Here is a 14,154-nt window from a genome sequence, read left to right on the forward strand (position 1 = left end):
AAGGAAGTACCAGAGCCACGCGAGATATTTGAGACGAAAGCAGGACTATATTTATCGCAGACAGTAAAATGTGCAGCAAGGGTAGAAGAAAAGTTCTGTCATTTGCCTTCATAACCGAAACGAAGCCTCCGCATTAACAGTTGGGATACCTCACAAAAAAATATAGCAAAGGTTTAATTTCACTCCAGAATCGTTCTTTCATTGCCTTACGCACTGGAAATATAACCCTTTTCCCCTTACTTTACGCTAGACATGCGTTCATAAACCCCTCTTAATGTTTTCAAACTCTTGTGCATGCACAGCGTTTGACCACTGTGTTCGCTCGATCAATTTTCCCGTGGGTTGCATGCTGACGTCAATCTGTTTTGCTTTTTATTACGAAGGCACTGTCCTCTGGAACGCAGCAAGTCGATTAAGTGGATCCGTTTTTGACTGCTGGACGTCGGTTCTTTTATGAGGAACATGACGAAGAGCGATACTTTGGGGGTTTAAGTTTAATCTTCAAACCCCTCAAACAGTGACCCACAGACTTAAGAATGTTAAATACCATTGAGTGATATTACAATTCATTTACTAATATAACTGTCAACATTCTTTGAACTTAGTTTTAAGTTTGTGAATATTTGATAGTTTCCATCAGTTTTCAGTTTTTTACACCACCCCACTGGCTAGTAGCTTTGATTTTCATCGTGTATAAATAAAGGTTGAATGTATACAGTTTGCGCTTCTTTTAGGTCACTTTGGCCGATTCGCTCTCAAACTCAGTTGATCCCAGATAAGGTAACAAAGCGCTGATGTAGCTTCAAATGAGAAGTGCCATTGGCTAGTTCCACCGTTCAACACACAAGAAACATCAATTATCATTTTTGACACAAAATCCCCGACAATGCTCTTAGCTAAATGTAATCTTAGTAAACACTTAAGTTATCAGACTCAACAGTAATTATCAACGTTCCACTCACAAATCAGAATAAAATGGTTTGATTACATAGTTTTATTGTCCTCTGACATGCTGCAGAATACTAATTGTGTGTTTTGTAGAGAGAGGAGCCAATGTCACTAGAGTCTATCTATTTCACAAACTAATGTCAACTGATATCTCGAAAAAAAAAACACGTTACCCGTGAATCAGGGGTAATGCTAAGCACTATGGTTAACAGCCTTTTGGAAATAATGCAAAATACGTGTGCAAATATATTCTTTTTTAGAACTCCACAAAGCGCCCCATTTACAGAAGAGACCGTACTTTGTAGCGAGAAAGGAAAGGGCTCACGTTTTCTTCCATATTTGATTTTTATTTTGGTTCCGGTTCAAAAGAAATGCAAGGGCAGCTATTCCTTAGAAATATGGAATTTGGTCGGTGTGAAAATATTTAATCGCTTGGTAATTTAATCAGTGAGAGATACAAGCCGGGCTTGATCATAACTTTTTCCAACCAAGAAAGAGCTTTGGAAGAGAAGCATCAGGCAAAGCTGTGGTTGAGTTGAGGTGTTTCAAACTTATAGATGTGAATAGCGACACATCATCCGTGGCTCAGTTCTACTTGAAGAATTTCTCCATTTTCTTTCAGTTTCTTTTGCTTAAGTCAGCGTTAAAAGTGCTTTATAGCAGAACAGAGCATAGTAAAGGCTTTTCTATTTGTTTTAGAGTGAATAATCCGTTAACTGATTTCCCACGTACTTTTTTCAATTTTGAAAACAAAATTTATTTCCGAAGCGAACAACATGCAGCGTCGTTAGCATGCTCTATACTCTCATGAAGCACGCTACAATAAGCCAATTAGAATCCTTGTTAAATGGTTTAAATAATCTGATTGGTTAAACAAGACAAAAGCCGTCAAAAATGTCAAACCATCAAAGTTCATAATCTGCAGTGGTTTACAAACTGAAATAGTTCGGAAGGTCAAATTTACACTTTTTTTCTTGAAGTTTTTCAGACTAATACAGAATCTGAAAGTAAAATATTTAGTGAAATCCGGCCGAATTGTGGCTCATAAAAACACGCAAGATTTTTCTCATGCCAATTCGGGAACAAACTGCTCATGGCTGTCGTTCATTCATAAAACATGTTTTATGAATAAACGACAGCCGAATTCACAGGAGCATGACGATTGCTCGGAATGATAGCATCGTAAAACTCGGCTGTTGTGACTCATGTGGCCTTCCACTCCAAGCATCGGATAGGATATCAGAGCAAGCTGTTACTTGTTTACTAGAAGGGCGGCAGATTTAATTTCTTAGGCTTGCTTCACTGCGATGACCAGAGATCGCTATGATGAGCTGGCCGCGATGGACCTCAGCATGTGATCGCAGTCGCTCTGACATCGTCATGATTAGTATGAATTTTTATATTTCTCATAATTTATGTTTTGTTCTGTTTGTTTTTTCTTTTTAACACGAAACTATATATACTATACAAGTGTTAGCTGTGTTTGGTTTTTAATAACCGTACGTGAGCTTGCAAATATGACTGAGCGTGAAAACCTTCACAACTCGGACTGATTTTCGTCTCTGCTCAAGTTAAAATAACGTAAATTACGGCGCTTGGCATGTTCACAAACTTTTGTCTGGTTCATCTGTTGCTACTTTTCAGCTCGCTTGTTTCGAGATTTCACTCTTAAGTAACGAAAAAAGCTAGAGAGAAGTCCGTGAAAGATAGGGCATAGAAAAAATCGGCAGATGGCGTGACAGCTTTAGCCCAGCTCTTTGCTTTGTACTCTGATAGAGCATGATGCTCTTTCAACCAATGACAGCGCGCGTCATACAAGGCCGAACTTTATTACAAAATATGTTCAAAAGTAATAGAAGTGCCAAGCATAGTAACATTGAGAATTTTTGAGAACAAGCATAGATTGTCTGAACTTGCACGAAACGTCATTCAGTTCTACCTAGGTAACCTAATGCGCCTTCGCAAAGAAAGGAAGCAAGACGAGGGGCCCCCTCGGATACTCTTGAGCGAATCTAATAAAGGATAATACTTCAGAAAGCGTATAGTCCATACCGCCGCTTTGAAATGCTTCTGACCGTATTCGAGATTCTAATAAGTAGCCTAACCTTTGCAAAATTTTGCTCAAATGTGCGTAGTACTCGAGTTCAGATGATTTTAAGGCACTTCCAATCCTCTCTCGCAATCTGACCGCCCACGTGTGCCTTGACAGTCTCTCCCGCCTCTTTTTCTCCATCTTTCGAAGATCTGTTCAGCCATTTAAGGCGAAATTTCAATTACTTTTCATTACTTTTCTTGCCCTAAGTAGTCTTGCAGCAGCTGTTTGTGAACTGCACGTTAAATTTTGGTTTTTATAGCTAGGTTACTTAGTTCTATCAGGATATCGAAATCCACGGAGGACAATTTTCGGACTTTTTAGTTTCTCTTTAAAATCTGAAAACGCTGTTTTAGAGGTAATGGTTTCCTTTTTCTAACCACGAAGATAACAGTTTATGGTTTCTGAAGCACTCTCTAGCACATTTGTCCTCCAAGGGCCAACTTCAATTTCCTTAAGGCCAGGCGCTTAAAAGTGGTTTGAGTTTATAGCAGCCGTTGATAAGATCGTTATGTTTGTAATACATCATTACAGTTGCATTTACAAACTATATATGTAATCCAAAGAGTTCAATTTAATCACATGAATTAATAGTAAGTGGTTGGTTGTCTTTACAAGGCCCATATAAGCAAATGGAAGGTACGTGACTCCCTTAATTTAAACAATCCTGCTTATTTCTTGATTTGCATCATGATCAGCTCTCCGACAGACAAGGCTGTTGAACCCTAATACAAGCCAAAGCAACGATTGGAATTCGGCAGTCCAAGTAAAAACAAGATATATATTTCAGAATTTGTAACTCCAACGGAGACCAATTTGAAACCACTTTCAACCACCACAATCAAGGTAACTTAATCGATTTTCGCTCTCAAAATCTTGCGGTTCAAAGGTGTATATATACACTGCCTTCGTTGTCAATCGAAAGACTTAGGTATCGCTGAAGATATCGGTATGTGATCTAACACGACAACTCAAATTTTTTGAAATTATGACTGCTAATTTGATTGGGATCCATCTTCCTGTGCATTGCCTGAAAGTCAGAAAAGAGGTCAATTTAGTCGGTTTTCTACAAAGGCGTCAGCACTCAGGTCAGACTTTTTTCATTGTATTCAATTTTGAAATTTCAAAGCAAAGTTGCGTTGGTTGATTAACTCAAGAGACAAAGAGTATAGACAATTTGCCTCTCGTAGTTCACAATCTAACGCGAATTAGCATAAAAATTGTTTTTCTTGGAAATTTCATCAAGCTGATAGTTCTCTGAAAGATCTTATCCTTTTCATCGTACCTTGAAGTATTTTCTGAGTAGGGTAAATGTTTGCAGTATGCCTAAGTAATGTCTGTTGTGGAGCAAAATGAACATTTTAAAAGAAAGTTTAATAGCAAGAACACTTGCAGAGATTTCTTTATCAAAACTCTGAGCCATTGGAGGTAAGATAAACATTAACCTCTCTGCTGTGAGCAGAAATTGAAAACTACTTTAACTTTACTGTTTCCCCGGTGATTTTTTCAGAACTGAAGAAAAAAAATCAAGTTAATATAAACTTTCTTCAACAGTTTAAAGCGGCTTTTGTTCGATAAGAATTTTCTAGAGCAACCTACAATAATATACCGACTTCAAATTTCGATGGTACATAGGGCCTGTTCAGTTTTAAAAGAAGTGGACCGGAAGATAGAATATCATAATCAATTTCAGAAAGAGAAAAGAAGCGGATCTTGATGAGTCAGATCTTAAAGGTTTGTCATTTTTTTTTTTTCAATTAAACAAAACGTTTGCCATTAGAAACACCATTAACAGTTAGGTTAAGAGGAAAAGTTTTATTTTGCCTACAGCTTCAGTACGACTTAAGTGAATTTTGTCTAACACAAGGGATTAATCTTTAAGTTCTAAGTGAGCTACTAGCCACTTTTGTAACACAAATTTATCCACTGGTCAGCCGCAGGACCGCGTGGCATTTCGAATCTGCATGTCTGTTGCTATGTTATACCAGTTGAATTGTCAAGAAATTATCTTTTCATGAAATTAAGAAACATGGAGAATTTTTACCAAAGCTGAAAAGGGCAAGAATGATTCGTAAAGATTGAGCCGATAAAAATCAAGTTCTTCCTTCAAAACATTTTACTCCTTGTTTTTCTAATTTTTTTCTCCTTAATGTTTAGATAAATATTTGTAACTTTAAACATGAAGTTTAAGATAAAGGAATATTCTCCCGTAATTTTTGCCCCCGTGCATATTCTCCTGCCGAAAGGCTAATTTAGTTTTCAAGAAAGTTCTTAGTCGGGTTCTCAGTGATTGCGTTAATTGCCTTGAATGAAATCCAAGTGAACGAGGCATAGAACAACGACAAAGCCAAGATATGGCTGAGTTTTGATGACAACACATAAGGCCATTTCTTTCAATTAGAATGAGAAGAATGTTTAGAGGCAATTGTCTACAGGTACTTTCTAAAAATGATAACAGGCTTCTACACTGCCTTGTTATGCAAAATAACAAGAAATTTAAGAGCTGCAGTGAAAAAATACCTGATATCACCCATTGAACAAATACAATTTGTTCATACTGCTGAAAAAACTTAAGGTGCCAATAGAATCTAGGAGATGAAATCTTTGTGCATTATAATGACTCAACGTGTTGTTATTTTACTGAATATTCGTGTATACAGCAGGATGTATTGGGTGTATATTGGATGTGTAAGGTGTATACATGTAGACAGTAGGATGTCAGCGGATCTGATTACTGCCGAGATCAACCAGTGCTTCGCGGCCAATCCTCATAATAAAGGGATTTGGGCTCCATTGTGTAACAGAACGATTATGTAAAATCTAGAAATAGGATTTTAAAATCATTAGTTCAAATTACCTTTACTCACAGGTCCGCAAATATTACGCTCTCGTCCAGATTTTATCCGATTCAAAATTTAGCTCCGCCGGTTTTCGTAATTCTCGTCACACTGACCACTAAAATTTTCAGAGGATTTTTTGAAAATATTCGTGTTTCAAATCAAAAGAAGTAGTGGCATGATACTGAAAATTATGGTGAGACTTGAAATGAGATCTCGAGGTGAATAACAAGTAGACAAATTTAACTTTGTTCATTACCTCACCAGTGTACCGTTAATCGTCATAAAATAAGTAATGAATTCTGATTTTATGTGATTAAAATTATTTGTCTGTGTTTTTACATAAGAAGACTGGAATAAAATTTGCACTTAAACTCTTATTTAGGATGATTCCGCACAGCTTTCAGTCAGAATTTCGATTAACAGCTTTTCTAAAAACTCATTCTTATGTTGCGTTCGATTTATTTTCAGTCTGAAGCTATTGTCGATTAAAGTATATTATATCCGGCACCATATATGCTCAAAAATTATTGAGGAAATTAAATTCATTCATTTTTTTGAATGAGTTCCGTAGATCTACGCACGAATCTTGAAAATCATCTTTAAACTTTAAAGTTTCAACAACAGAAAATAAAGTTTGAAAAACAGAGAAAACCATAAAGGAAACGAGCGGCAGTTTTCTACCAAACACGAGATAATGATCACTAAAGAAGAAGTAGCTGCATGGTCTTTGTCTTAAGTCAGGTCTTGAGTAAACAAAGCCCTTTTTCATTATAAGCTATGAATGACAAAGACCCAGTAAAAAAAATTTTGCTAATTTGTGATGGAAAACGCTCGTTTAATATACTAATCGATGACCAATTGTCCTCGCGATGCATTCATGTCGACGTAATATTAGCACCATTCTTTCTCAAAACATTTTTTCACCTGGTTATCGGCTCTTCATCTCCCGTTGAGGGATAATTTCGCTTTTTATAGGTTGTCAATTCAAGAATTTTGACTTTGCATTTGCTGGAAAAAGGTAACAGTGTTTTATGCATTTATTTGTGTATTTATTTGTGAATTTATTTGTGTATTAGGTGTGACAAGCCTCTGATTTGTAGCCGGGGAAACTCTGAGAAAAAATCAAAACTTCGACCAGTTTCAAATAACGGTTTTACTAATTCGATATTCTTAAACGATAAGGTAATTCCTTCGATAGTGTACAGTATAAATACATAGTACAAATCCTATAGAACGAAATCGGTTACCAACGATAGCAATGAAGGAGACAGAGAGCGCAATATTCCGAACTTTATTCTTAAACAAAACAGTTGTGAAACGAATCGAAAATCTCCCCTCATTTTGTCAGTCAACGAACACTTCCTCGGTGGCAACTCTCGAGAATTTACCGCATTTATCTTGCACAGTACTATCATGTTAGTCTTTGGCAGGTAGGTACTGTAATTTCATGGATAGGTAAAACCCGATCTGGTAACCATATAAACCAATTCAACGCAAAAAGCAGAAAAACCAAAGTCACGATTTTAATTGGTATCTAAACACCACAGTCCTGATGTTAGAGTATATTTGTTTTGGACTCTCTTCCTATCAAAGAAGAAGCATGAATTTTACTATCAGTCCAATCTGAAACACCTCATATTTTCCTTGGTTGGAGTAGGGATAATTTCGCTTTTTGTATCCATTAAATCAGTTACTGAGACTCTCAAATATGATATTTTTATATGTGTGCTAAACGTAAATGCCATTTTCAATGCCACAAATACAATTATTTCATGTTAGTTATTTTCTCTCATTTTTTACTTTGAGTGAGAGTTTAAATTTGTGTTGTTTAAGACCATCCTCGCATAATGACAGCGACAAAATTTAGTTTGCTGGAATAATTTACCTGTAATGTTAATTTAACAGACCAGGAGTTAACAAGTCGTACCGCCTCTGGCAATCATTAAAAATCAATATCCAGAATCAAACTTTGTCGTCAGTTACTGGTGCAAAATTGTTTCTCATCATCCGTTATTGTATAGTTAATTTCGTCTAAATATATCGGCAGCTTTGTATGGTTAATCGTAGATTAGACTTTTTCTCGTGTATGAAGTCGGACAAATTATTACTGCCGGGGTAGATTTGGGTAAAACTTTTGTATCACATTTGAGATATTATGAATGTACTATTATTTTGATCACGTTTCTAAATGACAGCTAAGTGATGGGCTCCTGTGTATGACTTATACATCCTTATATTTTTTCAGAAACCTCATTTTTCCCATTTTGGTTAGGTTTTGTATATATATTTTTTTTCGCTAAGATACATTTTCGTCTAAATAAAGGGAGTAGGTTTCTAAGTTTCTAAAGAAACTGTGGTGCTGCGTCGGTGGGAGAGTATAGCAGGTGATTTAGTGTTTACAACTGAGTTAAAAGGCTGACGTTTCGAGCGTTAGCCCTTCGTCAGAGCGATTGACGAAGGGCTTACGCTCGAAATGTTAGCCTTTCTAATTTGTGATGTACCATTAAAATACGAAAGTACATTTCAAAGTTAATCCTTTTTAAACACAAAAACATTCAAAGATCTTATTAAAACACTTAAATGGTCACATTTTAATATCATTTTCATCACTAAAATCCCTGTTTGTTTTCTACGTCATGCAATGGTTTAAATTTAGAACACTCGTGATAAAATAGTGTTCAAATTACAGCCGGTCGTGAAGAGCGAATGTTTCATGCAGCATTTGAGGAAAATTCTATCGATTTTAACTTCGCGAGTGTCATTGAAAAAGCGCGAGCACTTGTTCCACACACTAAAATATCTCAACCACTCATCATATATCACACATGGCGCGCCATATGGATCACGTAACACGAATCACGCTTTGATACTGATGATCTTATCACAATTTGATCTTATCGAAACTCGTAAAACGTGTTGAGGAATAATGAACGGTCCTGCGATCGGAATGTTCTAAGGGTTTCCGCGGCTATCTTTAGAATCTCAATCGCATTAAACTGCACTTGAGAAAGTACATAATTCTCAACAAATTTCGATATACTTGCTCGGCGTGCAGTTGAATTCAAGGTCAGCATGTAACGAATATGAAGCTGTGAAACCTAAAAAGCAGGAATGTACAAATGTAAGGTAAGCTCATATCAATAACATTTGGCACTGATCTTAGAGAGCAGCTTTGTCGGAAAACGAACATCATTGTTGTCTACATAGCGAAATTCAAATAGTCGTCGTACAGTGCACAAATACTAGTACAAATCATGAAAATAACTTTCAAAAACATTTGACAGAAAGTTGATTTCTTTTTCCCTTTTATGGCTATTCATATTTCACAACATTTTCGTGCTTTGCTAAGTTTCAGAAAGTTCTCCGGTTTAATTTAATAATCAGCTCAGAATAATGAACGAATAACCAAGTGTTACGTGATATTCGATCATTTTACCATAAATGCATCGAGATGCAACTATTTTTATAAATTGTCGTTGCTGAGTAATCAGTCAACCGAACGCGATTTCCTGTCACGAACTATCATTATTTCTTGCCACAGCCACACAAAAGGGTCCCTTGCTTTGTATTTTTCACGTTCTGTGAGTGAGAAACAGAACACGAGCTTTATCCTTAGGGGAGTAATCTCCTTGTTTGAATTGGAGAGAAAGGTCTACACAAAACGAGAGAAATTATTTAACGCTGGAGGGGAACAAGTTGTACCTGTAATGGCTCGACAAAATGCGTAGACTGTCTGGCGTCGCGTCGTATCTTTGGAACGAGTGTAAGGTTTGCTCCGAACTTAAGCCAAAAATTAAACTACCTTTTTTTTTCGTAGAGTGGGTATTAAATGGCTTAACTAATTCAATTTAAGTATGAGCAAACTCTTATTTTTACACATGTAAAACCAAAACAAAGAAAATGGCTTGATTGAAGCAAAGATGCTACCCCACTTTTACATTCCCCGTAGCTAGAGGCGGGCCCCCTAAATCGTGACGTAATAAGCACTTAAAGCCAAACACGTGCCCGTAGTGAAGCAGAGCAAACTAGTGACTACTCAGGAAGCAGGTTTGTCCATAAAGTTGAGACTTTTATTATTTTCCGAGAGTTGTTCTTGGAGCTAAAATCTCCTTGTCAAATGTATCTACTGAGCTATGTCATGGCCCATGTCATTTCGTAACATTTGTTCTTCTGTCAGGGTAAGTCACACCGTATCAAGATAAGCGACTGTGTTACCAGTTTGTTGAGAGAACTTCATACCTAAGGGTGACCGACATACAGTGCGTTATTCATCACTACCGCATATTAGTAGAAACGATCGCTAAGATAAAATACAACTCTCCTTAGGCAGCTACCCGTGTGAAATTAAAGATGATCAGATAAACTGTCGGGATATTTTTCCCCGACTCCTTCGCATTAAAAAAAATGGCTATTGCAGATCAATAATCTTTATTTGATATAGAAAACTTCACTTAGTCTAACATCACTTGAAATTACGGTTGTAGTATAATTTGAATTCAGCACTAACCCTCTGAATTTGGTATAAAAATTTTGTTCCACGACAAAGTTGCGCTGAGTTCGACTCATCGGCTTGAATCTCAATTATCAGGTACTGGCGCGTATCATCGATATTTGATGATATCAGACACGTATATTTGATGATTAATATTTTCTGTAACGAAAATAGTTACATAGAGGTGACATTTTGTGGTTATTTGTTTTTTTTTTACCCAGCATAACAAAGAATAAGTGAGAAATGGCAACTGTGATAGGATTTTCTTCTTTTCTTATAACCTTTTACCAAATAGTGAAGAATAAAACTACAAGCGTGCAAGTTTTGGTCAGGAAGCAGCTATAATTCATATATCACACGATTTCGTCTTATCGAAGCATTCGAGCTTGTCGCCCTTTCTCTTCGCCAAAGGATGAAGTTCCATTGGCACAAGAGAAGGAACTATCGCGGGCCAGCGCATAATTTCTGCAGCAAGCGCAAGAAACCAGTTTCTAATTCTCACTGAACAAAGTACCTTCTTTCCAAGACACAAAACATTTTCTTTTAAAAACCTGCAGGGGCTAAGTGGCGGCCGAGCGTGAATTACGATGAAATTCTCAGCAAATATGATCGATCATAAGTGACTAATAGTAATCCCGCGCAAAATCTTGCTACCCACAGTTGAGGAGTTGATACCACGATAAAATGTTTTCCGGAAAGGAGGGGGCAACGGGCGGAATGAACTATCTTCAAGCAGCTCATTCCTCCTACAGACAATAATATTGTCTCATTGTTTTCAGGCTCTCCTGTCTCTCTCATTTCTTCCTTTGTCTAACCCCTTCAGTTTTTCGCTCGCGCACTCTTTTGCTTCCTTCCACCATTGAGCGCCTGGCCAACGGGTTAGAGCAGGAGAAACCCTGAATGTTATTAACACTCAGGCCTCCCTCGGAGCGCTCTAGTAAATTTTTCACTCTGTTTAAAGAGGACAGAGGCATGCACCCTCCCCTTGGCTTCGCCTTTGTTTGAATGAATCACCGTTAATTGCAACCCACCTGCTCAACTTTGCGGTTTCAGAGATGGGCAATCATGAATATCCAAACCTTCATAGATATTCTTATGTCCAAGTAGTTGTGTGTTCCCACGAAATGAACCAACTTCAGCCTTTACTTCTTAAAACAGATTTTGAAAACGGTTCACAATTATTTCCTATGTTTTGCAGGTCACCATTATTAGCCTGTGCTTGGTTGACCGGGAAAAGTCAGTGTAAAGACAAAAACAACAACATGTAAGGTTATCGAGCCAACAAAGAGGGAGATTAGTAAAACAAAAGCTGACATACATTAAAGGCTTCGTTTGCGAAACACAAAAGCCAAAAATACATCAAAGGCTTTTGGAATACTGCGAGACAAAAAGTGTTTTGTATAGAAAAAAAGAAATATTAACACTTAAAGTTTTTACATATACTGATTTGAAGTAATTAGAGAGCAAGAGAAACGAGATGGCGTCGTTTCAACCTACAAACGTGAACATTTCCAGAGACGAAAGTATTTTAAATTTTACAAAGTCCAGGAACACGGAGCCGACAAGGGAAGTTTTGACAGTGATTCAAATAACTTGTTATTCCATCATTATTGTAATCGGAACGATAGGAAACGTGATGTTAGTATTCGATTTGGCTACCAAACATTACCTCAAAACCAGCCAGTATTTTATTTTGAATCTGGCTACAGTAGATCTCTTAACTTGTGCACTGAGTATACCGTTTGATATTAGCCTGGTCGTGCTGGGTGGTTGGCCATTTGGTCCGGTAATGTGCAGGATCGTTTATCCTCTTCAAACAATCCTCATAGCTGTTTCAGTGTTTACGTTGCTGTGTATGGCAGTGGAGCGCCACCGTGCTATTCTACACCCACTAAAGCCTAAGATACCCGGGAAAGTTATAATGTTGGTGATTCTGCTTAACTGGGTTATAGCTACTGGTCTGGTGTCACCATATGCCGCCGCCCTTACGATAAAGGACGGTCACTGTGCTGAAAATTGGCCTAATAACGATCCAAGATACCCCAAAGCCTTCAGTTTATGTGTGTTCCTTATATTGTACTTGAGCCCGTTGTGCGTCATTACAGCCGCATACACTTGCGTGGGGATAAGACTTCGTGCTAACAGTCACAAGGTGGAGCTTCTCGTTGGAACTTTAAGCTGCAAGAGCCGCTTGGCCAAGTCTCGAACACAAAGAAACATCAGGATCGTAAAATTCTTTGTTTTAGCAGTGGTGGCTTTTGCTCTTTGTCTGCTGCCTTTTCAGGTCATGTGGATGTGGAGTGACTTTGGAAACGGCCAAGACTGGTCACATTTCAATGAAGTTCTTACGTTCGCTAACGTAATGGCTTACGCAAACAGCGCGGTTAACCCGTACATATTTGGTGCTCTTGGCAGTAGGTACAACTCCTACAACTGTCTTCGTCAGAAAAATCGCAAAGGGCGTTACTTTGCACGTAATACATTTCCATTTCATAGCTTCATCAGGAAAAGACGTTCTACAGGAAACAAAAAGTTATTAAAGTCGCCTGAGATAAGTGTTATAAAACGAAACAGTCCAACCCCTAATGAAAACCGAAGTAGAGGAAACAGTAATGTTACCAATGCCTTATTCGAATCATCAGTTTAAGATCAAAAGTTCATGGTTGGCCTAACATACCTCTGTTTCGATCCTGTAGAGAGTCATCAGACTCTTGGCTGACTAGATTGCATTACGTTTTAAGTCCCGCCGGAGTCGATAAGTGTATCGTTTTAGGCGTTTTCACTAAGTATTTTCACGAGTTATGCCAGAATAACAGTCAAGTCGCCCACGCCAACTCGCCTACACTTAAAATTACTTTTCTATTGCCTTCTAAGTAGTGTTTATTACTGCGAAGATCCTTCTCATATCCAGTTACTTATGCGCAGTTCATATATGATTTCCATATAATCACAGATATTAACAAACCGAAGTGTTTGGCAACCAGCATGTACCGTTAAATACGAAAACTTTGATGCTGAGATCTAAATCCCCGAACAGTCGCTTTGATTCTTTCAGGGCTCACGATATAACACAACATACAAAAAAATAAAGCAAAAGCTTTCTCACTGAAGAACCGAACAATTCCGTAGTGTAATAAGTGTCGGAAAGGTGTTGGAAAGCGTCCATAGCATCGAAGCGTTCTGATGTGACGGTTGCCGATCCTTCGGTTTGTATTGCAACGGTTTAAAGAACGCATCTTATATTACAACAACTGAAGTTTTTTGACTGATTGAAGATAAACATGTGCGGCAATGAACTACACAAGTTTTATTTTGTTAGAAAAGCACAGGATTGTTCTCTTCCGCTTCCGATCGATCAAGATAGTTGAATTTAATCATGGTCCTTGTTTTACATCACATCATAAACAATCGAAGCGATTTGCAGTATTAGGCTTATGCCTGAACTCGATCAATTTTTGTTCACTTGGAAGGTGATACCTTAAGCAATGATGTTACTACAAACTGTAACAAAGCCTCTCTATCGTTTTATACCCGGTTACTACTCCAAAAGGGTTTCGTGCTCGGGTAAGATCGGGACGACTTTTACCACTGGGGTCTACATCTTAGTGAGTGAATGAGTGACTCATTTGCATATCGGAGTCCCCATAAAAAATCATTTGCACGATTTAAAAACGAGTAATAATACTCAGCATGTTATATATTACCTAGCTGCTTCATTTCATGCGCATTTCTGAATATAAATATAATTTTTTTTACCGTATAAAATAACTAACTCTCCAAAT

At 37.6% G+C, this 14,154-nt stretch overlaps 1 protein-coding gene across 1 annotated transcript; it reads left to right on the forward strand.

The window, feature by feature from the left end:
- The first annotated feature begins 11,849 nt into the window (after window positions 1-11,849).
- Window positions 11,850-14,092, forward strand: LOC131788801 (neuropeptide FF receptor 2-like). The gene has a single exon (XM_059105899.2). The coding sequence runs from the start codon at window positions 11,850-11,852 to the stop codon at window positions 13,017-13,019; it is 1,170 nt and encodes a 389-aa protein (XP_058961882.1). The 3' UTR covers window positions 13,020-14,092.
- The last annotated feature ends 62 nt before the right edge of the window (window positions 14,093-14,154 follow it).

Source organism: Pocillopora verrucosa, chromosome 1 (assembly GCF_036669915.1).
Source record: "Pocillopora verrucosa isolate sample1 chromosome 1, ASM3666991v2, whole genome shotgun sequence".
In the NCBI taxonomy this organism is placed as follows: domain Eukaryota; kingdom Metazoa; phylum Cnidaria; class Anthozoa; order Scleractinia; family Pocilloporidae; genus Pocillopora; species Pocillopora verrucosa.

Excerpts from the sequence above, each read along its gene's own strand:
- LOC131788801 (XM_059105899.2), top strand. The coding sequence starts at position 11,850 with ATGGCGTCGTTTCAACCTACAAACGTGAACATTTCCAGAGACGAAAGT.